The following is a 24,870-nucleotide window of genomic DNA, read 5'->3' as shown; positions in this document are numbered from 1 at the left end:
ACGCCCTAACTGGAAGACTTATGTGTACATTAGAAATAAGTGTAAAACGTTCGCCAGTGCTTGAGGAATAGGTACATCCAGAAACATGCAAGGAGCTGTGGAACTTTTAAACTCTAAATCATTAATCAAATCTCTTCCACAAGAAGAGTAAGCCATGGCCTTCTAAAGCTCATTTGGTGTACTGGCAGAGCTAGAGCTGTCAAACTACTCTTTACAAAAGAAGAGTCCACATTAAAAAGCCACCACTGCAATATGTCTAAGATAGTTTCAAGGCCGTAAAGACTAAACAAGAAGGAAGATTAAACCTTCAAAGAAAATTGGTCTATTTTTAAGATATACTGAAAGGGATGTTTGAAAAAGCCAATATCGCTTCTATAGGTGTAGTATCTATCTTCTAATGACAGAATTTCTGTCTTTCAGGTGGCAGATAGTCCGACTTTCTTCCTACATCTGTTCTTCTGTTCACTTCTTGTGTCCTAACAAGATTCCAGGAATTTCTCATCTCCCTTTGCTGGCACTTTTGTTGTCCCTTGTCATCTGATCATTTCTGATTTATGCTCTATTCCTCAGCCTTGGAGACTATTTTCTGCTTTGGTAGACTGGGTCATAGAACAGATGCTACTAGATAGTAATTCATTTCCATAGAAAAACAGACTAAAAAAAGACATTCTCTCATGAGAGGAACAGTTGCTCAAATCAGAATCAGACTGACCAGACAACAGTTGCCAGTGTCAGAATAATATAAGCACAGGCTTCTTTAAAATCTCTTTTTTTTTTTTCCTGTTTTTTCCCTGCTCTCTTTACTAAGGCTTTAGCAACAAATAACAACATAATTTGCTTTTAAGGAGCTACTTTGGCACTGGAAAACCCTGAAAACAGATTCCCATGCAGCGAGACATGCATGCCAGAATTCAGTAGAACCAGGCTTTAGCGTGGTTGAGACCACTCTATACAGAACTCAGTTGCAGGGGGAAAATTGTGGAATTACATTGCAGGATAGGAAAAGACCCATGACTTGATGTAACAAAACATATTTGTAGGGCATATATATTAAAAAAAAAAAATAAGGTAAGCCCTTAACTTTGCTTGGCTAACTTTTATTAGCTAATTTTCAGGTTAGAATAGGAAGTTCTTTTTACTTGAGACAGCTAATTTAGGTTGTCTAACCAAAGTTAAAAACAAACCACAGAAATGTAATTCCAGAGACCTTTAATCATACCACGCATTTCTTACTGGTTTCTAATTCAGTTAGCCAAACGATTAGCAATAAAGTTTTCAATAGAGAAGAGAATGCGTAAGCTGCTGCAAAAAGTTCCTTTTCAGTGCTGACTAGATGACTCAGAGGCAGAAAAAAAAAAAAACTTTGAAAAATAAAGCCAAGCCTTTCACTGACCAAAGAGTTTTTGGCATTTGTTTGACTGTGCTTCTCTAAGAATAAAATTTGCTTTCTCTCAGTTTCAGAACTTGTCTTCATTTAGAGATAGAATTGCCATTTTTTTTTCCTTTTTTTTTTTTAAACAACTAAAGTGCTATATAACAACTGGAATAATATTTCAGACCTCCATAATGGAAAAGGACAGTAAGTAGTGTACTCTACCTGTGCTACAAAGTCTATTATCCTCCCCTTGATGTTAACACTTTTCAGAGGGACAAGATTTCCCAATCTGTCCTGAAGACCAGTTTTTACAGCATTCACAAGATTCACACTTGGGAGGGCATAGCCTAAACAAAGAGTTTAAGAAAGATTAGAAAGTTAGCTTTTGAAATATATATCCAGGAAAGTGGTCTGAAAATAATCCTATCCATCAATGGCCCATATTTATCTATGCAATTCAGAAGACACAAATTAAAAGTAATACTCCGTTTCTTTTAGGAATACTTGTGTTTCATTGCTACCTGAGCATGATAGGTCTTTAAGGTCTTATGAAGCCTTTGTTTTAAAACTTGGATTGGAATTATTTAAGACCATCTGATGATTTATGCAAAAGCATTTCCTGCTAGGTCTCTTGAAACACGCTCTGACAGAAGGAGTTGCAACTGCTCTCGGTAATTACGCCTATAGGAAATCTGTTAAACAGATGCTATAAAGATGCCACATGGTCATGTCTAATTTGGCAACATCTGCAAATCAACTGCAAATTAATTTTTATTAAAATGTTAGTTTCATACAAGTACTCTAGAAAGGGTTCTGATAAATATTTAGGATATTCTTGAAGCAATCAAGCTACAAACAGAAAACATTTCTTACTTTCATGCTGTAAAGGATGTTGTGACACTGGCTGATCTCGCTCCAGTTCCACCCCAGTTCCAGGCTGAAATGGTTTTACATGGTCTTCAGCAACACAAAACTTAACAACATATCTAATTTTAACCTGATTGGTTTTATACACAACAAATTCATCATCCTGGTGGAAAAAGAAAGACATTTTACAAGAAAAGCAAAGCCACAGGTATTATTTCAAAAAAACCTGCAAACTGATTAAGAGGTGAATCTAAATGGCACATCGTATTGGATAAATAATAAAAATCTGCCAGTTTTTTTCACTCCCCTAAGCACTCTAACACCTGCATTTGCATCTCTTCTACCTTCTTATTTTGTATTCTCCACAGTCCCTCCTCTCTCTAAAGCACAACATTTCCTCAAAAGAATTAACAATAAAACACCCCAAATCCAAACTTCAATGGATACCTAGACAGCAACTGTATTTGTGTACTGGTACAGCTATAATCCCTGCCTTGGAGTATAGGCCTTAATAAGGACAGAGACTATGGTAGTTGGGTTCACTTACAAAACAATGAACCTTCCATGGTGGTTACTTCTTATTCCATACAAGGCAGGATATCATTTCCAAATAACAACTCCAATATCAAATCTCAGATATTTATACAATAATTCAGATATAATAAAATTGTTTTTTCATTTAATTATTTTTTCTTGCAAAAATTTTAAATCTTTTTACAAATAGTAATAAAGAGAGCCTTAGAAGTTTTATATGCACTTTACAGATAGTAAGACAGATAGTCATTTTACTCACTGCTATCTAGTGATTTAGTGTCTGAACTGAAATACAGGTTACATTCTATTATCTATCACTGGTACAATACATCCAAACTTGGTGTCTTTTCAAGTGCCCAATACCGTAGGAACAGTACCTCAAAATCTGAGGAGACATCTGTTGTTTTATGAACTCCATGCACACTGTCATAACCTGATGGTGCACTATTTAATGAAAAATTTCGTTGATACAAATCCAAGCAGGAGCCAAGTGCCACATCACAAACTGCCAGGAGTCGAGTTCCATCCATCACACTGGGCGAAGAATACTTAACACTGGCACTATATGTAAAGAAAGATCATAGACATTTTATTAAAATTGATGTAAATATAAATGTCATAAAAGCTTAAGAATTCACAAGTATTTCTGGAAAAATGGTCAGGAATAAATTTTATGATTAAATTACCTTATAAGTATTAAACATTGTATCTACTTAACTTGGAAAGTCAAAAGAATACAGAAAAGGCAAAATAAAGAAGATACCATGGTCATTCAGACCTAATAGAATCACTGAAGTAAATGCCACTGCCCAGATTCCCAGCGTCAGTTCTCTCCAGGCCATGATCTTCAACGACCACTTTTGGCATAAGGAGTCCTCTAGAAGGTGGGGGGAACAAAAAAACAAACAAAAAACAAAACAAAAAAACAAACCACAAGTGAAGCTCAAGATATTTGATGTTTTTTGTATATAGCATTTGGGCTAACTCAAATTGTGCAATAACTAATTACAGAGGATTAAAACAAAATACACTTTACAGAAACCACCCATAGAGACTCAAGGAAGCCTATTCATCAAAAAAATAAATCCCAAGGCAATACTAGTCATCAAGACTGATTAATATAAGCAATAAAGACTGTTTGCTTTTCCTATGTTTAGCAGAATGCATCTAAGTAAAAAAAGGAGTTTTAAAGGCAGAATGAGGGGGAATGATACTTGGAAACATTTTCAGTGTTTGATTTGCAAACATATTAGTGTAGAGATACCATCCTTAGACTTTTTATAAGACATTTGATTTATTACTGATGGATGCCCACGTAAACCTTTTACATAAAAGGAATATAAAAAGACAAAACATTTAAGTAAGTTCAACAGTTTTGTAATCTACAGTTAAAGTCTGCAGTGTGAGGAAAACAGAATGCTAATACGACTTTTGAAATAAATTTAGTTTTGATGGTATTATACATCAGACATGCTCTTTTCAACATCCTTGAATTTTCAGTATCTGGTATTCATCACATGTGATGGGGATTTAAATATAATGTAGGCAGTATTAGGTTATATTATTTTAGCCATGAACATTATTGCCATGTTTGAGAGAACCCATGGAATTTGGTCATAGAACAAGATGCCAGGTTACTCCAGAAAATTAAGTGGCATATTTTTAAATGATCATAAAGTGGTCATGGAGAAATAACGTATAGAGGTAGGAGGAGGACATCATTGGAATTCTTTCCTGAAATACAGGATAAATTATCCACACAGCCATTATTCTCCCTACTTTCTCCATTCTGTTGTCTTTCATGTGGATTTAAACTATGCTCCTCACCACCATATCCAAACACTTGCATCTCAAGTCTAACCCACTTGGAGAGTAATTAAATTCAACATTACAAAAGACCGATTTTCCTTCTAGAGGTCTGTAGAAGTATACTGACATATCTATATAAATGTTAACAGTAAACAATTAGGTTAAACATAATGTAAAAGGACTTTATAAAAATCAATTTATTAAGTCAAAATATACTTAAGAAAATAATTAATCCTGATTCAGCTTCATAAAAAAAGGTAATGTAAATTTTTACCTGCAAAGAATTCCCACAAAGTTGCGCACAGGTGATGCATGGAATAGGGACTGAATATTTCCAAGACTGCTCAGAAATTCTGCTGTTTCACCTATTCTGCTGACCCTATATACTTGTAAAATTCTCACTGGACAGTCACTGCAAGGAATTTGAAATTATCTTTGAGATCATATGACTTAGAAAGTGCATTCGAGATCAATCTACTGCTAAGAGATAAAGGCTGATTGTAAATCTCAAATTAATGTTCAATTTTTTTTTTGCAACTGTTAGAGAAAAAAAGATAACAGAGCATTTACTGAAATCACTGGAGATACTAAAAACCTAGTGACTAAAATCAAGTGCTACTTAGAGACATTTAGAGATAAACCAAAAATGTTTTTTCATGCTTAAACTCAGATGAAATTATCTTATTTGACATTTTGGGACCTAAATTCAAAGACGTGACATATAAAACTCCATATATCTCTATGTGGCTCAGAGTTCATTAGCATCTAGTTTTTACAAGCAGACTTACCTTGCACTAAAAATTCTGAGAACACTCAGATAACGCACTGTCTTGGCTGAACTAAACATCTTGGCATTATAGTTCAAGTTATTTGGAGGTAGTAACTTAGACCTCCCAATTAAAAAATACACTTGAGAGGAGAAAAATTTGGGTTGCAATCCCACCTTCCACAAGATGTATGCATTTTACATACCATAGTTACTGGACTGAGCAGTCACTGGGATTCATGTCCTTCCCTTCTTGTGATTACACTAAGCACCAGAGCCAGATTTTCTCTCTCATCTTTATCCTTGCCAGCTGAACGCTCTCCTTAGCTATGGTGTAAAGGCCTGGGTGGGGAACAGCACGCTCACCACCTCTAGTTAAGGAGTCTGGTATGAACACAGCCTTGGGATGCACTTCCTCAGGTGACAGACTGTGGACTCAGGACTGAGCTGCTTAGCAGTGTCAAGACAGACGTACCTTAAGAAATACTCAGAAGATGATTTTTAGGATTCTGGGATTCCTGACTGTGACATGGTGATGTACTTTGGGATTTACAAAGCAATTCAGAAAAGGCTTATGGATCACAATGATTAGATACCAAAAGCAGGTATTACCTGGAAATTAAAAGCATAAATCAAACAGTTATGCTTTTAAGGCCCAGTGAACTTCAGTCAGACTTGAGTTCCTAAGTGCTAAAATAATATTGGTAAATAGGACTTGCACTTTTCTGTATTCTTGAATACTTTACTCAAACTGTGTGGCTTCTGTTAAGGATTGTAGATATTTTATGTCCTAATTTATGAAGCTGCTATATAAAGGTTTTTTTTTTTTTTGAAACTACTTAGACACTGATCCTTCAATACATTTCTACTGCAGTTGAATTTTTTTTCCCCCCAAAACAATTGTTTTGTGACAAAAAATAGAATTGCAAATACAGAGACTGAAAGGGACTAAATATGCTCCAGTTCCTGCAATGTAATTATGCTTTTTTATATCCTGTTTAAAAGTAAAGTCAAAACTTTCTGGGAAAATCCTGTGCTTATTAGTTGGATGACTTATATGGTACATAGTATAGTCTCAAGACCTAAGTTAGCTAAGATAGGTAACCGCTATGCACAAAGAGTAGTTCGGATGACAGCTAGTTCACAAAAAGTTTATTCATTTGGTTCTGTCAAAGAAAGAACCAGAAGATGGAACTGAGTCACAAACTATTGTTGTATTAATTTTAAATGCCTTAAGTATAAACAAAATGTCATCAACTGCTCACAACTACTGAACTTTCCTGAAGCCAAACAGAAGTTTTCACATTCCAAGCACAGTGCTCTTTCCATACTTGATCAATACACATTTGAGTGCAACTGGTTAGTAACCAGTATTTTCGAGGTAGGTTTAGGCCTGAGCAAAGGTCCAAGTTGTTTAACAATGTAACTACTCAGTAGGAACAAACCTGAAGTGACTATATAAGTGTGTAACTGAGGGCCATATCATTCTTCTCTGTATTAAGATCTAGTCATTGATTATTTCATTTCTAGAACCATTAATCTCTTAAACCATCCCTTTAACCTTATTTCACCATATTTACCCATTTTTAATTACTTAAAAAAGACAGAGGTCAGTTATAACCCAGTTAAAAGTCAAGGTCAAGAACATTAAATAAAATCACAGGCAAATCTGCAGAATAACTTTCCAAAAATATATAATGTTTACACAACTGAAAACTATTTCAAAAGGAACAGGAAGTTCTGTAAATATTCAAGAGATGACCAAGTACTCCCCCCATCATCAGTGTCTTCTAATAACACACAGAAAATTTGTTTTGTTTTAACTCAGCAGAAAGTTATACTATAAAATACCTGAAAATAAACACTGAAAAGCAGAGAAAACAAGCCTAAAGCCTATATATCCTATTTCACTAGCTTCTATAAATAGACAGCTTTTCAAAATTAAAAACTGAACAATGTCATTATTTTCAGTTTTCTGAATTTACTTCCATTTGGTTCTAGTATAGGTTATGGTAAATATGTCTGTTCTGCAATCCCATTAGCTCTAGAGAGAACATCATATTCACATCAATCAACGCTGCACCGTAACAAAACCTGATAATTCAGTCCATTTTAGAGGTATATCGTGCACTGTCCCTTGAATGGTATAGAATCATTGTATAACTACTAAACACTCACTTGTGATTGTTTTTTAACAGTTGTTCTTTAACACTGAGAAATTCATAACTCTCTGAGTCAACAGCTTCAATCTTGCACCTTAGAGCCTGGTATTTGGCCAAAGATGATGGGTTTGGGCATGACATATTTGTTTCACGTATATTAAGCATGTCTCGGATTAGCTAGAAAATAATGACAGAAATTACAATTGTTGCATGATTAACACATATGAATGAATAATAAACATTAACTTTTTTCAGTGAATTCTGTTGCAAACGAATACTTGGTACATTTTTAATTAAGGAAACACTCAGGCTGAACACAAAACTGAGACTGAATTATATAAAGTTACACTGTAATATCACTGAAGTGGAATATGCAAAAGAACATTTTCACTTGTCAGATATAGTAAGGAACAAGACCAAAACGGCTATTGCATCCCATAAAAACAAATCAGAAGAAAAAGGAATACGAGAAATAGTTAGACTGCTTTTGTACAACTCCAAATCAAGTTCCTGATGGAGCCTGCTCATAAAAGCTCCACAAACCAGAATTCATGGTCGGCTATTGTTTTCATTTCGCTTGCAAGGCAACCCTTACTTATTAGAATCCGTCATATATTGTCACTGGTGCCACTATCTAGTTAGGGCAATAGAACAACGCATTCATGTAATTTTCACAGACCAGGAAAAAAGAGGACAGTTAATAAAATTTTAATACTACATTTCACTAAGTCATGGGAAAGGTGTACGAGACATAATAATTTCTGATATCAGGAATACTTCCAGATTAAAGACACTATTAACATTTACTTTTTTACCCCAGTAGGAAGCCTCCCTCTCTTTACCTTTCCCCCTTTGTATTTTGTAACTCAAAGACTGACCTTTGGGTATCCTTTGCAAAAACAAAGAGGGATCTCTAGCACAATCTATGCAATTTACATTATAATTGTGATACAAGGAAGAAATTCAAGTTTGTTCTACAGTTACAAGTGTGATATAGCTGACAGGGCCCTGAGTGCATCTCACTTCACCCGAGGGTCTAGTTGCCTGGGCTCGGGGCCAGCTTTGACAGTACAGCTGTAAGGCCTTGAAAAAGCTGTGAGAAGCCCCAGCAGGGGCATGACCTACCTTTACTCAGGAGCTGCCTTTAAGCTCCAGCTCTTGTCCTTGGTCTCTGGCTGAGCTATGTTGCAGATATGTCTGCACCTGGCCTGGTACTTCCCCAGTTCTGACTGATCCTGTGGACTTGACTTCCTGGCTTGACCTTGGGCCTGCCAGACAAGGCCATAATGATGAGGTGATCTGGACTGCTGTCTGCCCCTGGTTACTGCCACTGGCAGTCACCGTCACCTGCTCTGCTCTTCTTGTTTGGTACTGCGGGCCTGTGCCCTTGCTGGTGAGGTAACTGTCCTGGCCTTCCTCACCTTCCCTCCTGGCTCGCCTGCCCCTGCTGCTCCCCGACAGCTGCTGGGTGTCAGGGCTCTGCCTGCGCGCACGCTCTGCACCCGTCAGCACCTGCTCCCTGGGCAGCCTGAGAATTTCCCAGCCACTCTGCGAAGATGAGACGGAGGACTGATTTGCAACAGGGCAACTGAACTCCTGTCTGCCTGAACTCCTAGCCAGCTTAAAAATGAACTCATTAACACAGGAGACCTAAGGGGGAGTGGTGGTGGGAGATTTTCCTAGGCAGGACAGCTGGCCTTACACCAACTGACAAAACACTATCTGTATGTTTAGATGTGCTGATTAGCTTCTTGCACAGAGAATCCAGGCAGTCTGGCAGACTACACACCCTCTCCCCCCCATTTTGTGCTGTAGATGTAGGAACTGACCAAACTGTACATAGGTAGATAATTTTAAACAGCTTCTTGAAACTGTTCCTGCATATGTAGTAGAGATCACACAGAACAGTCTTCTGTGCACTAATAAAAGAGTTAAGATATGTTCTGTATTAATTTAAGATGATCAATAGAAACTGATTATGTGTATGCTGGAGTGGTTACTAAGGCCAGCTGGATTATAAGAATTCACCAGAAAAAGTTTTGTGAATCTCAGTTGATCCAGCTGAAGATGCCATCACAGAAATTGCAAAGGAGACGCCTGTCAGCATCCATACCTTGACTGGTCTTCCTGTTCAACAGGTTCAATTCCCCACCAAGAGCGTTACTCTACGCAAGAGATCTCAATAAATTAATTTTTTAAACTAATACTGTCTGTGACTGGCTGCACAAAATACCCAGTCAACTTATCTAGTGAGCACATTTAAAACTGATACAGCACAGTGCAGATCAGGAATTACTAGCAATCTGGAAAAGTTACCTGACAAAGGTCCTGTTTACTAGATAACAGCTTTTTGGAAACATTATAGTCTATTCCAGTTTTGTGACGTATAACTTGATAAAATTCCTTTATCATCACTTGCAGTGCCACCTCATTTGCTCCCTCATCCAGTGCATTCTTTATCTGGAGTAAGATACCTTCTGCTTTGCTCACCTATAAAAGAAGAGATCATTAAACTGGAAACCATCACAAAATTGCAGAAAAAGCACAAAAAAATAAATATTGAAAATGGATCATTTAATTCCACATTGAAATTCCACTTCAACTTTTTGTTAGTGCAATATCGACAAAATATTTTTCTATACTAGGATATGAAATTTAAAACTTGGATATTATTCTGTCCTTATACTTGACTACTTGCAAAGCACCTCAGTAGAGCTAAGAGCCAGTAAAATAACCTCCATAAAATAATACAGAATATGAATTAGATCGAAAGATAATGCTCTTTAACTTCTTGCTGATTCACATTGTCAGCTCTAATGCATTGATGAAATAATGACAGAAATTAGTTTAATACGTTTCTTATGAAATTTCTAAGTGCACTAATTTATCCTAAAATACATAAAGCAGAGCAGAAGTCCTGTTTATAACATGCAGCCTCTAGATCACAAGAAAGTAATGATTCATTAAATACTTTGTCCAGACAGACAGGACATAAATTTGCTTTTATTTGTACACTGCCTCTCAAATGGAAATTTTTCACAGAATACTCATGTTATTTGATCTTCTCAGGGCAGGAGGGAAAAGGCAAAGTGGCTTTACTTTACATGAACCATAGGCAACAGGCAGTAAAATGTTGATATTAGAGGCTGCATAACAAAGTCTTACTGCAGTTCCAATATTGACCCAAGGCTGGTCTCTGTCTTGCAAAAGCCTTTGGAAAAAGGATGGAGAGTTAATCTAACTGAACGGGAATTCACTTAATTATTGTGTTTCAAAAATCAAGAGATTTTTTTCTTCCTGGACAAAAGTTATTTCTCTTAAAATTAATTATTAGTGGGAAAAGTTAGTGAAAACAGTTTTATCATATCCTTATAGGTATGTGCTTTGGAATACAGAATCTTTTAGGTCCATGATTCGGCTCTTGCAAAAGCTATCAATGATTGAACACTATCAAATTTGGTTTGTTCACCTATCTGAAACATGTTAGGAATCTTCATATCCAAACAATTGCATCTCATAAAAAGCATTTACCACAAAAAGCATTTCATTTTTGTCTTTGCTGATTTATGAAATGCACTCATTACTATCTCTGAGTACACAAAATATTCCTAATGTACTGCTTACTCACCAATGCCTAGGCAAATGTATATTCCACTTCAAAAAGTTAAAGGGATATTCTCCTACCATACATCTGCTGCTGAAGAACATCAAAACTGAGTTTTATGTAATAAGATAAGGGCAAGGACATTCCAGAATTGAGGAACTTTTATTGGCAAAGCTCTTCCAATTTAAAACCAACATATTCTCCAACTAACTTTGCCTTCAGTGGTGACAGAGATGAGCAAAAGTGCCTTCTTAAACAGCCAGGCTTTAATCATATGAATAAATGTTAACCTCTTAGGCACCTAGGGAGCAAAGCAAAACTACTGAAGTATGTGGAAAAGTGTGATTAAATGAACCCTAGAGTTACAGAGGGGTGGATAGGCAGTTAGTCTCAATAACAGCTGTAATATATAAAGGCCTTCAAAAGTAGCCATGTGTTAATTACATGTCTCATCTGATAATACAAACATGGACTATAATTAGAACTATTTTTCCATTACTAGATAATGTCTGGCTGAAGTATGATTGAAACATATTGGCAGGGGACAATAACCTACTATTTATGCACACTTCTAGCATACGAAAATAAAGGACTGTCTTCTTACGTGCCTCAATTTACCTCACAGAAGGGTTCCTTCCATAAGGATTGTGTAAATCACTATAAAATGGAAAAGACAACCATCTGCTCTAGGGAGTACTGCATGTTTTCAGTGTTGTAATTCTCAAAATTTGATATCAAAATTTCTGAAGCATGGATATGCTTAAGTACAGTATTATCAAGTGTAATTCCAATCCCAATATGTGAAACAACGTATTTGTTTGCTGGGAAAAAAAAAGAAACTTACTTATAGTAGTTTTTATCTATTCGTTCCCGCAGAATAACAAGAATTAACTTACATCATTGAGGCTTATGTTTTTTACTGGTTCAAGTAGTAAACTATCCAGGTGACCAAGAGCTTCTGCCCAGATCAATTCCACAAAATCACTAACTTCCTGACATAAAGCACTTGAATTTATGGCTTCTTCTAGAAGTAACTGTAGTAAAACAAACACAATTCAGTGAAAAGACAAAGATGCAAGTCCCTTAAGTTCTTGCTCAGATAAACAAACTCTCCTATAAGCAATACAGTACACAATACACATTCAGGTTTAGTACGATTTCTTCAGTCCCATCAACTTAAGGGGAAGATTTGTCTTCTGAGTGGAGAGCATGAGAGGCAGGTGACCATGGCCTGCTTGAAAGCTGAGATGTAACGTCTGGGAGAAGATAGAAGTTGATTTGCTTGAGGTATCTTTATCAGTACCCTGTAGTATCAGGGGTACAAACATAGCAGTCTACAGATCTCAACCATTTCCTTTTTTGCACAGCTGGTAATAGAACAGATGGATTCAAATGGCCATTCTTTTGTACCATCTGTAATAGATGACTGTTGTATCTCTAGTTCAGAAAGCCCCGGTGGGAAAGATATTCCTTTTGTGAAAATAAAAATTGAAGCAGCAAAGCTATAGGACAATAGAAAGGCCATGAAAATCAGTGCAGTCCATACATCCAAAAGAGTTGTGAAAACACAGATTTTCTCATGTGTATTTGAGGAACACTTTCAGTTGAACACTTCGTTTTTTTCTCACTGTTCTTCAACCCCAGCAGCTAACATTAAACTTGACATTTCCACTAGTTATCATACCAGTTTGGACACTCTACATTACTTGTCTATATGGCATCTACCACATGGCTTCTGAGATCACTAGAGGAGGTATGTAGGCTGGATATAATCTAGGTGCCAGTTGTGATCTAAAATGCAAGTTAACTGTGGTAGAAGAGAAGTAGGTAGCTTATAGTGAGAAAGGTTTTTCTCATTTACTTTTTGTGACACTACAACTAATTTAAATAGCAGTAAAATGTTGTCTGAAATATACTTCTGGGACCAGAAGTATATTGGTGGGAGTCCTGGTACTGATTTCAGTAAGATCTGCATCAAGCCTGTGAAGCCTTGCATGCATGCGAAATAATTATGACAGTCTAAGTTACACATGACACAACAGTTCCGGTTGCTATATTAGAACATCGCTGTTTAGGCATCACATTCATTTTGATAATGTGCCTACTGAGAATATATGCTATAATGAAAATGACTTTATATGCTTTTAATGTGGTTACACATGTGCAGCATTCACTCAATATTCAAAAAACCAAACCCCAAAACTTTTACACACAGTTTCCTTTAACTTATGATTATATCACTGCAATCAAGACGATGTTTACCACATTCAGAAAGCTGAAAACAAAAATAAATAATGAAGGACAAAAAAGCGTAAACATGGAAGTTGTACTAGCCTTTTGCAGTTTTGTAGAAGCTAAAGATTCTGCTTTGGGTGGAAAAGTTTCTCTTAACAGGAAATTCTGGCTCTTCAGGTCTGCAATGAAAGCCTCATAGTTTTCTCTAATTTCTTCAGCAGTCTTAGTTATTATGAATTGTTTATTGTTCTGTAATTTAAGAGTATAAAATTAGTCAGAGAAACTATATGGAGATGTACAGAGTTAATTTTACAGCCCACTGCTCTAACAGCTGACAAATCCACACTTAACTTCTGGGTTTTTATTTAACAGGCTTCCAGTAAGGCAGTGCTTTTGTGAGGGTTTGTGGGACAAGAAGAACAAGCACAAGGCTCTACTCACAAACCCCATAGTGACAAGATAATTTATTCCAGCATGCATTTAGAAGAACCTGTTCTACCAACTGAGCTAGAACTGATAAATAAATGATTCAAAACTATAAATCAAGATTTCTTGTCCAAATTCATCCCTGATTCAGCTCCTTTGACTTGAACCTAACATTGTCACAATGACACTGACTGGTATTGTGCTATACCAGATTGCACACATAACTCGTATTCAGAGAAATATGTTTAGGCTGCCCTCAAGAACAGCCTTGCTGTCAAAAGTATGTCCAGAATATTATTCTCTATAGCATTTTAGCCCTTAAGTATGCCATTATACAGTTTAGATATTACCGCAAACATGTATATGAAAGCAGGTACATTCGGAACCATGCTGTACTGCTGCCTAGTACTAAACCAGCTCTTCTGAGAGTGCTGTAGACATACATAGAGAAGTTAACTTTGAATCAAATTTATTATGATAAAGCTAGCAGAATGACTTCCTGTTATCTGTAAGTAAGAAACAGACTACAAATAAGAATGAAACGTATCTGGAGCTCTGGGACAGGTGTGTTCAACGTGCATAAAGAAACAAACACCTAATGTCAATGAGTGGCTCATACCTTGGATCCATTTGATGCACTAAAGTGCGCACACACTCGAAATGGAAACTCATAATGTTCTTTGGAACACTGTAATTCAATAACTACAACATCTTTTCTCTCCTTGGAGTAAATCTGAATGGAGAGATAAATAAAGCCCCCCCCCCCGTTTATTGTTTCAGTATTGCGTTCACATAATGCTGCACCATATATTTCCCCTCACTCTACTCATTTTCCACCCATTCAGAACCACCACACTCTATGACTAGCTATGAAAACAAGCAAAATTATTCATTATTTGTATCACAATAATAAGCAGAAACTCCTCTCAGGCCTCACTGTACTGATTGCTATATAGTTTCATCTATTATTGTGTTTTGATAGTTTTCTTTTTAATAAAAATGTTTTAGGTATTAAATGTAATTTAAATATAACAGCCATGATAACAACATACATTGTCAGAAGCATATATGTATTATTCTACCGTAATGCTTTCATTAGAACATGACAGTAAACAGAAGAGTTTTGTTTGGGTTGAATTAGGCTGCACTGAAAGACATAATATTAAAGTACTTTTCAATACTTCTCTTTGCATTGAGGTACATGGTAACATAAAAGAGTTGTTGATGCGTATAAAACTGCAAACCTTTTATTCATCTACTGATCCTCCTACATTCTCCTACATTTTTTCACAGTAAGAGAAAGGCTTACTTTTTCAAGGACATTGTATTTTGCAACTTCAAAATCTTGAGGAAAAAAAGGAATATCTTGATCATTTTCTGTGTAAAATCTGGAATCAGAGCAATTAGTTTCCTTTAACATTTAAAAGCACCCATCATCAATAAAAACAGTACTGTCATAAGCTGCAGCATCACACTAAAGTAAGAACTAATATAGGAAGATAAATATATTTTCAGCAACAAAATAACAACAACAAAAAGCTTTGAGAAATAAAATCCCACCCAGACAAGCTCCTGACTTGCACTAGTAAGCCAAACCATCTAGTGTGAACCTGAAGATGAAGACTACATTTAAATCTTCATCCTCTGGAAAAACTATGGAAGCAACAAAATTAATAGATTTTCATAGCCTGATTGCACATTAATTTTCTAACAGATGCTTCTAGTTTTGGTCAGCTAGCTGTGCTGTCCTAGGCTAATCCCTCTTTCATTCCTGACTTTTATATTAGGATATACACTTGTAGTTGGGTCCTTCAGCATCAGGACTTTTAAATGAAGTAAGTACACCTTCTAGTATATATATTCCCAGAGAATAATTAAACACCTATCCTATCCCTGACAGCAGTCTCTGAAAGCAAAAGCTGCATTTTATTAATACATTTAAAAAAACATACATCAGTGTTGGAGCTCATTTTGTTCCTTTAATTCAATAATAAATAAGTTATAACAATACTCTTTTCCTATTAGGTAAGAGCAGTCTCAATGATCCTGATTTTCAGCTCTCTTAGGAGTTTAGTGGGAGAGATATGTGCTCCGCACTTCTAAAAATAATGAACCAAACTGGACTGCAAAGATGATGAACAACCAAAAGAAAAAAAACTGTGATCATAAACAATGCTCCAATCATTAATCCAGGAAGCTTGAGCAATGCCTACTGCCTGCTGAGTTGGTAGAAGCTCTGCACATACTAGGGATCTGCACCGTGGGTGTACACTGAAATGGAAAAATGCAAAATCATTTTCCACAGTCAGATTCAAAGGGAAAATAAATCAGAAGCTGGTATAAATTCATACACACAGAGTACAGAAAATGGAGAAAGGATAACTTTTTCCTCCACTATAGTATTCTTAAGATAACGAACCATCTCCATAAGTCACTGAAACAGATTCCAAAGGGGATTTTTGTTCTTTTACAGAAATATCAACATAGATAAATCAAAATACACCTTTAATTTTATCTTATTTTACCTAGGAGTCCCCACTTCGGACTCAATTCTGCTGCCACTTTCTTCAGTAATAATAGGATTGCAGTCATTGTTTTCATTTTTCTCAGTAGCATTTTTATTCTCAGAAGATGAGAAGTCTTCTATACCTGCAGTCAAAATCTTTATTTACTTGGCATAACATCTGGTTTCTTTGATTTAACATATGAATAGGTTTTTTGTTTTTTTTTTTTAAAGGGCCAACACAGCTACTTGATCTTCATAAATATTTTACATGTTCAAACAAGTTAACAGCTACTGAGGCCACATTTTATTCAGACATAAAACTGGGCAGAACATGGAGTCAACCACTGGAGGGTAACTGCCCCAGCTGCTTTGCTGTTGGAGTGCTTCCTGGAGGTTTGCTCCTTGTCAAATACTACTTCCACAGGCAATGCCAGAGCCTATTCTCCCCAGGCACTCTGTATGCAGTCACCCTGACTTTTGTGATAGGGAGAGGAGAAAATTTGGGCATGTAGCTGAAACCTGCTCTGTGCCACTTGGCCCCAGTGCCAGAGAACAATCCACAGCTAGTTTTTTGTTTTGTTTTGCTTTAAAAACAACCCCCCCCCCCCAAACTTTTCTAGATATGGCCTATGGAGGCAGCTTCACTTTTAGCTTAAAACTGTTTAGGACTGCTAGAAAAAGGAACTACCCCGTTTCAGCCATGCATGCCCATGGCCTCTACTGTGCAAAACCATATTTGTCTAACAGTAACCCAGTGCTGGGTTCTTGATTCTCAGTGTTCTATTTAGTTCAGAAAGTTGTACCGATTCATGATGTGAGCACGTCCATAAAGTACAGTGTTTTGTGTCAAAAGGAATTACTTTTTGAAATACTTAAAGGAAAGGCTAGCACCCCATGAAACTCAAGAGATGGCATTCCATTAAGAGATGCAAAAGTAAACAGAAATAAAAAGGACAGTTACTAGAAAAAGACAAGAATTAAAACATTAATAATTTTCAGGACAATAATTTATTTTCAGAAAATTTCTTATTTATATCAATTTTGTTGTCAGTATATGGGGTTGCTGATTTCTTAAAAGCTAATTCTATATATTCACCTTCTAAAACATTCTGTTCCAAAATAATTGATATATGAATAAATCATGTCACTAAACAAACTTACCATGACTATCTAGCTTTTGGTTAAAAGTGTTGTCTTGTAATTTGTTATCCTCATAGGCATCAATTTGTAGAAGTTTCCCCTTTTCAACTGATTTCCATATGAAATCTACACATACAACAGGGAGCTGATACTTCCGAATAATTTTTAGATGATGGGAGCTGAGGACATTGACAGTATCCACAACAACATGTGTACACTAAAAGACAAGTTACAAATACAGTTGTTATGCACACATAACTACACTATTAACACAAATAACGTTTATTTGTAATTCATCCTGGTAAAACCCTAGAGTCCAAACGAAACATTTAAAAAATACACAACCTTTTGGGGCCATATTTTAATTGAAACATCTAATTTAGGAACATAGCAGTACTTCTCTTCCTCCACTGTCAACAGAGAGAGCAAGACTCCTTCAGTTGTCCACAATTCAGTCCAGCTAAAGTAAGGACAACTTCAGAGTGAGTTAATCTCTCTACAGCGACTACAGAGATACGAGGGTGACCAGCTGCCTCACGTTCTGTAGAGCTCTCAGCAGCACACAGGGGGGCCAATAACGGGCCAGGCTCTACTGTGGCAAACACGGTACAAACCCAGGCCAAACCCAGATCTCTCTTACCTCAAAGGGTAAGGAGGAAGAATGTACAAAAAAATGGGGAAGAGGGCTAAATAATGGTAATATGTTTTGGTAGACTCATAAAGGATCTTATACTGTTTTACTGGAATCATATACATGTTGTAAGTTAAAGCTTTCCTCACAGGTCAAAATAGAGATGTTAAGAGAAGTCAATTCATATAAAATGGTCATAAGTAAGAAGCAGTAAATTTTGCACCTCCAGCAGTTAAAACTAAGCATACAAAAACTGACTGATCCAGATCAATGCAAGGTCATTAGAATGATATTAGATCTATTTTACTTGAAAACAAGATAATAAATGCATGTACTTTCATTTGTCATATATAACAAAATACAGCTTTTTTGGGGGGGGGGGGGGAGAGTTCTTCCCTGATACAGTGTTTCTCAGCACTAAACCCAGATTTATTCTGAGATTCCCACCTGGAGATAGGATGAAATGCTTGCTTAATCATAATTTAATTTTTAAAAGCTTGGGTAAGGTCCATTCCGAACAGGCCAGCCACTTGTTAGTGGTTTTCAGTATCTCAGAGTTCACAATTTCTAGGTACTGAAATTCTAACTTTGCACTGTATTTATAAATATTTTTCGAGATACATGTTTCAATTAAGGCATGTTTGTACTTCATTATCTCTTAATTCACTTGCTATATTCAGGAATTCATTTTTTTTAGCATTTTTGTTTCCAAGTCCATTTTTTTAATGAGGGAATTTCCTTGACTCTTCTTTTTCCCCAGCTCATATTTACAGGTCAGCAGTCTGAAGGGATGAATGAGAACCTTATTTATTGTCCAGCCCATAGTTCTTTACACCACCAGAGCCATAGCACAGTGATGCGTCAAAACAACTCAGAAGATCCTGGATTTACGGTGCAAAACAAAAATACTCTCCCTAAAACGGGTATGTTATTTTTCACTTTCTCTCCTAAACAGATGTGCATTGTCAGAGTTGTCAGGAAACAGCTGTGTTCTGAGTAAGGTGATGATGCACCTACAATATTCCTTTTCTTCACACATTCCTTTTCTTTTGTTCAATGTCAATTCCTTATGTTACGCACAATTTAAACTGTAGACTCTTGAGGACAGCATCTACAGTTTTTGCTGTTTGTAACATAATAATCATCCATGGAAGCTCTATGTACAACAGCAGGCTCTAAAGTAACATGTTTAATGTTATATTAGGAAAAACTGCACATAAGTGAGAGGGAGAAGTTAGCTCACTTAATCATATTTTTCTTGAAACTAAAAAAACAAACAAAACCTAGGCAAAACAAGAAATAAAATCATAACATAATGCACTACCTTCTCCCCCAGGGGGATCAGAAGTAAGCACTCTAATATGACAATATAGACGAGCTTGCCATAATATATGAGTTATGGGGGAAAAAAATAAATGTCACTTTCAAGTGCCAGAAGTAAAAAGATGTGGCGTATCTTTATGCAATACCTTCACTAATAAGTTACATAATCCATTTCCTGTCACTGGCATGCGAATATCTATATTGTTAAGGCACTGGCATAGTCCTTGGCATACTTCTGACCTCCACCAATGTGCATCCCCCCAGTTCCCAGTGGGCTTTGGAAGACAGGACATCACCGTGACCATTCCCAACAGGCAGTTTGGATGAGACCACTCGGTCCCAAGGACCAAGAGAGTTCACTAGCACAGATGTGGGCCAAGCCATACTACAGGCACAGACATGGCCACAGTCCCTGGAAACATTCCTAGTCATGTTTAATATACTAATATAAATGTAGCCCACTGGTTTTGTTGTTGCACACATCATGCAAGCAGGCTCCTTGATTTAGCCATGTTGCATGTTCTATATATATTTAAAATATAAAACTGGATTTAAAATAAAAAGCTGCAATATCACAGTCATTTATTTTCACTCAGCAATCAAATGCTTTCATTAATACAAACAATAACATAACTAAAGCCCAATTCACGATGCATCTCCTTATTCAGCGTTTTCCCTACCTGATGATGAGAGAAGAAAAACAGCATGGCAGTTTTAACCAGGAAAGAAACTTCCTGGTTCTTTTGTGGAGAGAGAGTATTGCTCTTAATTTTTTATGTGAAATTTCAAAACTACAGAGCCAGATGCATTAAAAATGTAAACACAATTATTGTTACTGAAATATTAAACAGAGAAATAATCTCTACAGTTCTTACAACTTCTGTAGAAGAGGTAAGACTAACACTCTACAACACTTAACAGTATTTGATATTTTCCTACAGAGATCTCAGAAATAAATCTGAAACATACCTTGTGATCAAGCACAAAATGAATTACTCCACTGTTTTCTTTAATGCATGTTTTCAGCCTATTCTTCTCCTGAATAGGCAAGTGCTTCAGTTTTAAAAAAAACACACAGTTTGAAAAGATTGTCATCGTCCTCCTGTTAAAAAAGGAAATAGTTTTTTTGGCTCAAAAAACTTTCATTCCTATTATCCATCTAAGTAATCTCCCACCAAATATACTCTTTTCAACTCTAGAAAATATCAAAACAAAATCCATTTTATTAGCATGGTAATCAAATCCACCGAGAATAGTTCTTAATCAGTTTTATTCATTTTCTTAAATCATGTGGAAAATTTAGTGTGACCTACGTTTTCAGTAAAGGCATGGCATGAACTAATTGTCAAACTCATATCTTGATTTCTTGCTGCTAATACCCATTGTTAGTAATGTGGAATTATTTTATTTTAGACTAGAACAATCTTTCTGTTCCCCTTTCAGACAATACTACTATAAAACAACTCTCTTTTTCAAGAACGTAAACTGTTTCTCATGTTTCCACTCATAGATGTATATAATCTGTAAACACAGAAAAACAACATTCAAAAAGGACTTTCCAAAAATGATCCAGATTAAACCCAACAGAGCAAAAAACAACAAAGCAAGAGGTTAGTTTTAATTCAGATCTGTTTTCTGATTTACTTCACCCTGTGGCCTAGGGCAAAGACTTACATAGGAACATGGGAGTGGAAGCGAGTAGTCAGGGGAGGGATGGATGTAGGTGGACAGCTTCTTTTCTTAGCAGTGTCCGCCTACAATGCCTGTAGAACAACCTCAATGAAAATTGGCTGCGTGTTATTTGTGACAAACTACACTAAGATATGGGAGGCTGGGAAAGTTTTATTTAATCAGGAGTAGAATTTATGACAACAAAATGTAAAGACAGTGTCTGGCTTAAGTCATTAAAATGTATCCTCAGTATATACCTATTTTCCTGGCTGCTTGTGTGTGCAAAGTTATTATTATTTTAAAAACTGATGAGAATGATAAAAAGAACTGTAGTGTAAACGAGAACACTTTATGACCACTGAGCTCTTTATATCCCTTGAGCTCCCCAGCCTGTCACAGGAGAGCCTTCGAGTGGCATGTGTGCTAAGTGCAAGCTAGAGGGCCTTCGCCTAGGCCCACACTTATGTCCCTGTTAGACATATTTGAAGCACAGTGCTCAGTTCAGTTTTCTCTGAAAGGCATTCAGATTGTACATCTCAAAACCACTTTGAGACCTTAATCAACATAAGGCAACTGGTGACAACCAAAAGATTTGGCTTAAAACTATTTCTGCTCCAAGCCAAACTGCTAATGCAGATGCACCCTACAGTAATGAGCGTGAAGAGAACGTATGCCTGTAAAACAAAATATTTCAGTCAGAAAATTCTTTTTAGTGGTAATTCTTTGGCTAACCATTGTGTCTGTATCTCAGACAGAGGGTTAGCATCAATGTTACTTGTAAAGACTTTGTATTTACTCTAACTTTTCATATTTCTGGAAGAGTTACTTGCTGATAGAAATTTTTCACCATGACTTAAGGCAAAATATTTCTAACTGTGAGATGACTGGACAAAACTGACAATCCAGAATATTTGCCTTCTCCAAATTCATCCTGGACCCACAGGATAAGGCAAAACAAATAAGAAATTGCTCCTCGAAAAGCAAAGACGATGTGAAAGGAAAGTACTTCTTGTGTTGGCCAAAAATGCCCGACATTAAGTGCTCTCTCTTTTGGGCAGGCCATTCAGAAGAAAAAAGATGAGCTTTCTCCAACTTGATGAGAGATCCCACATGCACTGCAAATTCTGATTAAGCCTTAAACGATACAGTTTCAGATAAACAAATGAACCTGCGGTAATTTAGAGGTGGGATTACAATTGAGGACTGAGCATATTTTCTTACTCTATGGCATATTTGATTTTCAATGAATGTAAGTAAAATCATTTTTCAATGCAGAAAGTAAAGCAATACTCTTGCCAGCTACTGTGGAATAACTAAGTGACGAGCTGAAGAATAGGAAGGAGTTTGTCTAAGGGAGAGAGCAACATAATTCATTTGAATTTTGGGTTTCAGGAAAGCCTGGAAAATCAGCACCATCAGACATGATTTTATACATAGCTGTACAATTTGATCTCAGAAAGGCAACCTGTAGGAAAGGCCCAAACCATCTACTACGCTATACATCTGAGCGAACTGGCGACACTGTAATTCTAATACATATATTTAGATCAGGCAGGCACTGCCTAACAAAAGGGCACATGAAGGCACTATAAACGTGTATTTTGTGACTCTTGTTTTTTGTTGTCTGGAATTAGCAATCTTTTTGGCATCAAAGTACGCTCTGCTCACACAGGAAAAACAACTCTTCTTCCATATTTTAACTGAGAGGTTTTCACAAAATACCGTGGTATCTGAGGTAATAAAAATCTTACAAGCCAGCCTTCTTGTAATTTGGCTCTGTGGGAAACTATAACTTTAAGAAGCTCTATGGCATGGTGTAAGCTGCTTTTATGAACTTTATTTTGAATCTCATCACAAATAAGATGCATAAATTTGGAGCATATATAAGGGCAAATGTGCCATCGCCAAAGGTTTCCCTTAATAATAACAGAGTGGACCAGGGCACTGCCTCCCTTTTTACTCCTAGACCTCTGCATGCACTAGTTTTCTCAATACACTCTCTAAAGCAGATTCCGGCCAAAGTTTCATCAGAAGTTGTCTCCTCAGGAAATAACGAATTCTATTTGCATAGCCTAAGCAATAAGATTATTAGAAGGCAATGAAATAAATACAAGCTATTACAAGCATCAGTCCTGCCAGTACATCCATATCACCTTGAAACATCAGAAACACCTGAGACCGGTAGCCACATGTGGCATAAAAGCTCCACAATGTTATTTTATATCACATTTTGCTTATGAAAATTATGCTGCTCACTGCGAACTGAGAAAAAATTGTTGAGAGAACTGATCTGTAAATAAACCATACATCAGCCAGCAAGCAGAAAGGAATGTGTAAACTGGAGAGAAGGACAGATTCATTTCCTCTGAGTTTGTTCGCAAAGTAACCCCCCTACCCTTCTGTACTGCCAGCACTACAGGCATTAAACGACCCTTGATCCCACTCCTCTCTTTAGATTTTAAGCAACACAAATCATCTACACTCACCTGCTGAGGCAGCTCCCCTCCCTGAAGGGCTTTCCTGCTTCCCAACAGTGCGAGATACAACTGGAGAGACCGGGTGTTGTGAGATAGGAAGGGCTAGGACACACTCATTCCTCAAACACTGTAAAAAGCCTAAAGGGGCAGCAACACTAATTGTGACCCAGTCAAATAAATCAAACCAAGCCAAGTACAGTCTACCACACAGCTATGGACAGTAAACCCTCTCCAAACTTGGAAGAATGAGGAAACTACCACTGTACAGTGTAAGTGAACTTTGGAATACCTTACAGAGCAGAGGAAATTGAGTTGAAACCTGTTCAGAGTCTGCTCCCAGGAGCTTTTCTCTCCCTTGAGTGAAGGGGATTTTATTCTCTTTCACTGTTGCTGAATGCTATCACTGAATGTTAGCCTCTTTTCTATTCTTCTGGAGAATCAAACTTTTCAAGGAATTCTAGCAAAGCCTTTGGCTTTAGTCTTTTTGAGCTGTAAAACTTTCAAACTTCAAAATCATAATAGACCGTTCAATTGAACCTGCATGTTGAAAATTAATTAGCAGCTGATAGACACTTTAAACTGGAAACTGTGTTGGGGCAGCACCAGATAAGGAAGTTATGTAAAGGAAAACTGTTGACAATCACTGCTGGCTTAATTCCTACAATTTTAATTTGTGTCAGTGGAGATCATTGAGGTCCGATTTTCCTCAAAGGAATTGTGAGCTTGCACTTCCTGATCAAACTGTGAGCTTGGGACTATCACAAACAACAGATTACATTTTTAGCATGCAGAGGGAGCCAAAGAGAAATTTTTATCATCCAAAGTAGTCCATGAATAATCTGGAGTCCAGTAAGGCCTTCAGCATGCAGAAATATTGAAAACAAACCTCTACCATATTTTCCTAATAAAGATGTCAAAGGAATTAATAGTGATGCTGTGCCTTAAAAAGGCATAGGTAGAAATCCTCACCTTTTCTATCACAGTAGCTTCACACTGCTAATGCAGAATCAAGCTTGAGGACAATCATGTAGAAAATATATTCATAACTGGCAAAATTAAAGTTTAGGAGAAAGAACCAGGTGGAATTACAGAAAGAAGAGAGAGCTGAAATTAAAACTAGTACTCGGCAGTTGGAAGGGCTGCCACGGGTACATACAACCTAGAGCACAGTTTTGTACTTGCCTACGAGAGTAAAGAGCAAAACCAGATTGTCGCAACCTGCAACGCACCGTGAGTTTCTAGTGTGTGATGCTGTGCCTTCTACTGGAGTTTAAAGGAAACCGCTAATTTTGGAGGGGGGGGGGGGAAGCTCAACAAGACAGAGCACACCTAAAATGCAAAATG

At 36.7% G+C, this 24,870-nt stretch overlaps 1 protein-coding gene across 4 annotated transcripts in view; it reads right to left on the bottom strand.

Moving 5' to 3' along the window:
• Positions 1-24,870, bottom strand: part of PARP4 (poly(ADP-ribose) polymerase family member 4) — a 52,039-nt gene that overhangs the window by 26,641 nt on the left and 528 nt on the right. Inside the window, exons 1-15 of one of the 4 annotated variants that reach the window (XM_067290008.1) lie at positions 24,496-24,525; positions 20,348-20,480; positions 17,446-17,641; positions 16,304-16,427; positions 15,088-15,166; positions 14,398-14,511; positions 13,452-13,601; positions 12,014-12,151; positions 9,830-10,003; positions 7,530-7,690; positions 4,860-4,997; positions 3,555-3,653; positions 3,154-3,337; positions 2,249-2,405; positions 1,598-1,722 (exon numbers count right to left, since the gene is read on the bottom strand). In XM_067290008.1, the coding sequence (XP_067146109.1) occupies positions 1,598-1,722; positions 2,249-2,405; positions 3,154-3,337; positions 3,555-3,653; positions 4,860-4,997; positions 7,530-7,690; positions 9,830-10,003; positions 12,014-12,151; positions 13,452-13,601; positions 14,398-14,511; positions 15,088-15,166; positions 16,304-16,427; positions 17,446-17,641; positions 20,348-20,473 (1,965 nt within the window). In that variant the 5' untranslated portion in view covers positions 20,474-20,480; positions 24,496-24,525. Of the gene's footprint in view, positions 1-1,597; positions 1,723-2,248; positions 2,406-3,153; positions 3,338-3,554; positions 3,654-4,859; positions 4,998-7,529; positions 7,691-9,829; positions 10,004-12,013; positions 12,152-13,451; positions 13,602-14,397; positions 14,512-15,087; positions 15,167-16,303; positions 16,428-17,445; positions 17,642-20,347; positions 20,481-21,052; positions 21,070-23,535; positions 23,558-24,495; positions 24,526-24,870 lie in introns of those variants that run through there. The other 3 variants (XM_067290007.1, XM_013962206.2, XM_067290005.1) reach the window with 3 other exon arrangements.

Source organism: Apteryx mantelli, chromosome 1 (genome assembly GCF_036417845.1).
Source record: "Apteryx mantelli isolate bAptMan1 chromosome 1, bAptMan1.hap1, whole genome shotgun sequence".
Classification (NCBI taxonomy): Eukaryota; Metazoa; Chordata; class Aves; order Apterygiformes; family Apterygidae; genus Apteryx; species Apteryx mantelli.
The sequence above is the reverse complement of the archived record's forward strand: the minus strand, read 5'-3'. Positions and strand labels throughout refer to the sequence as shown.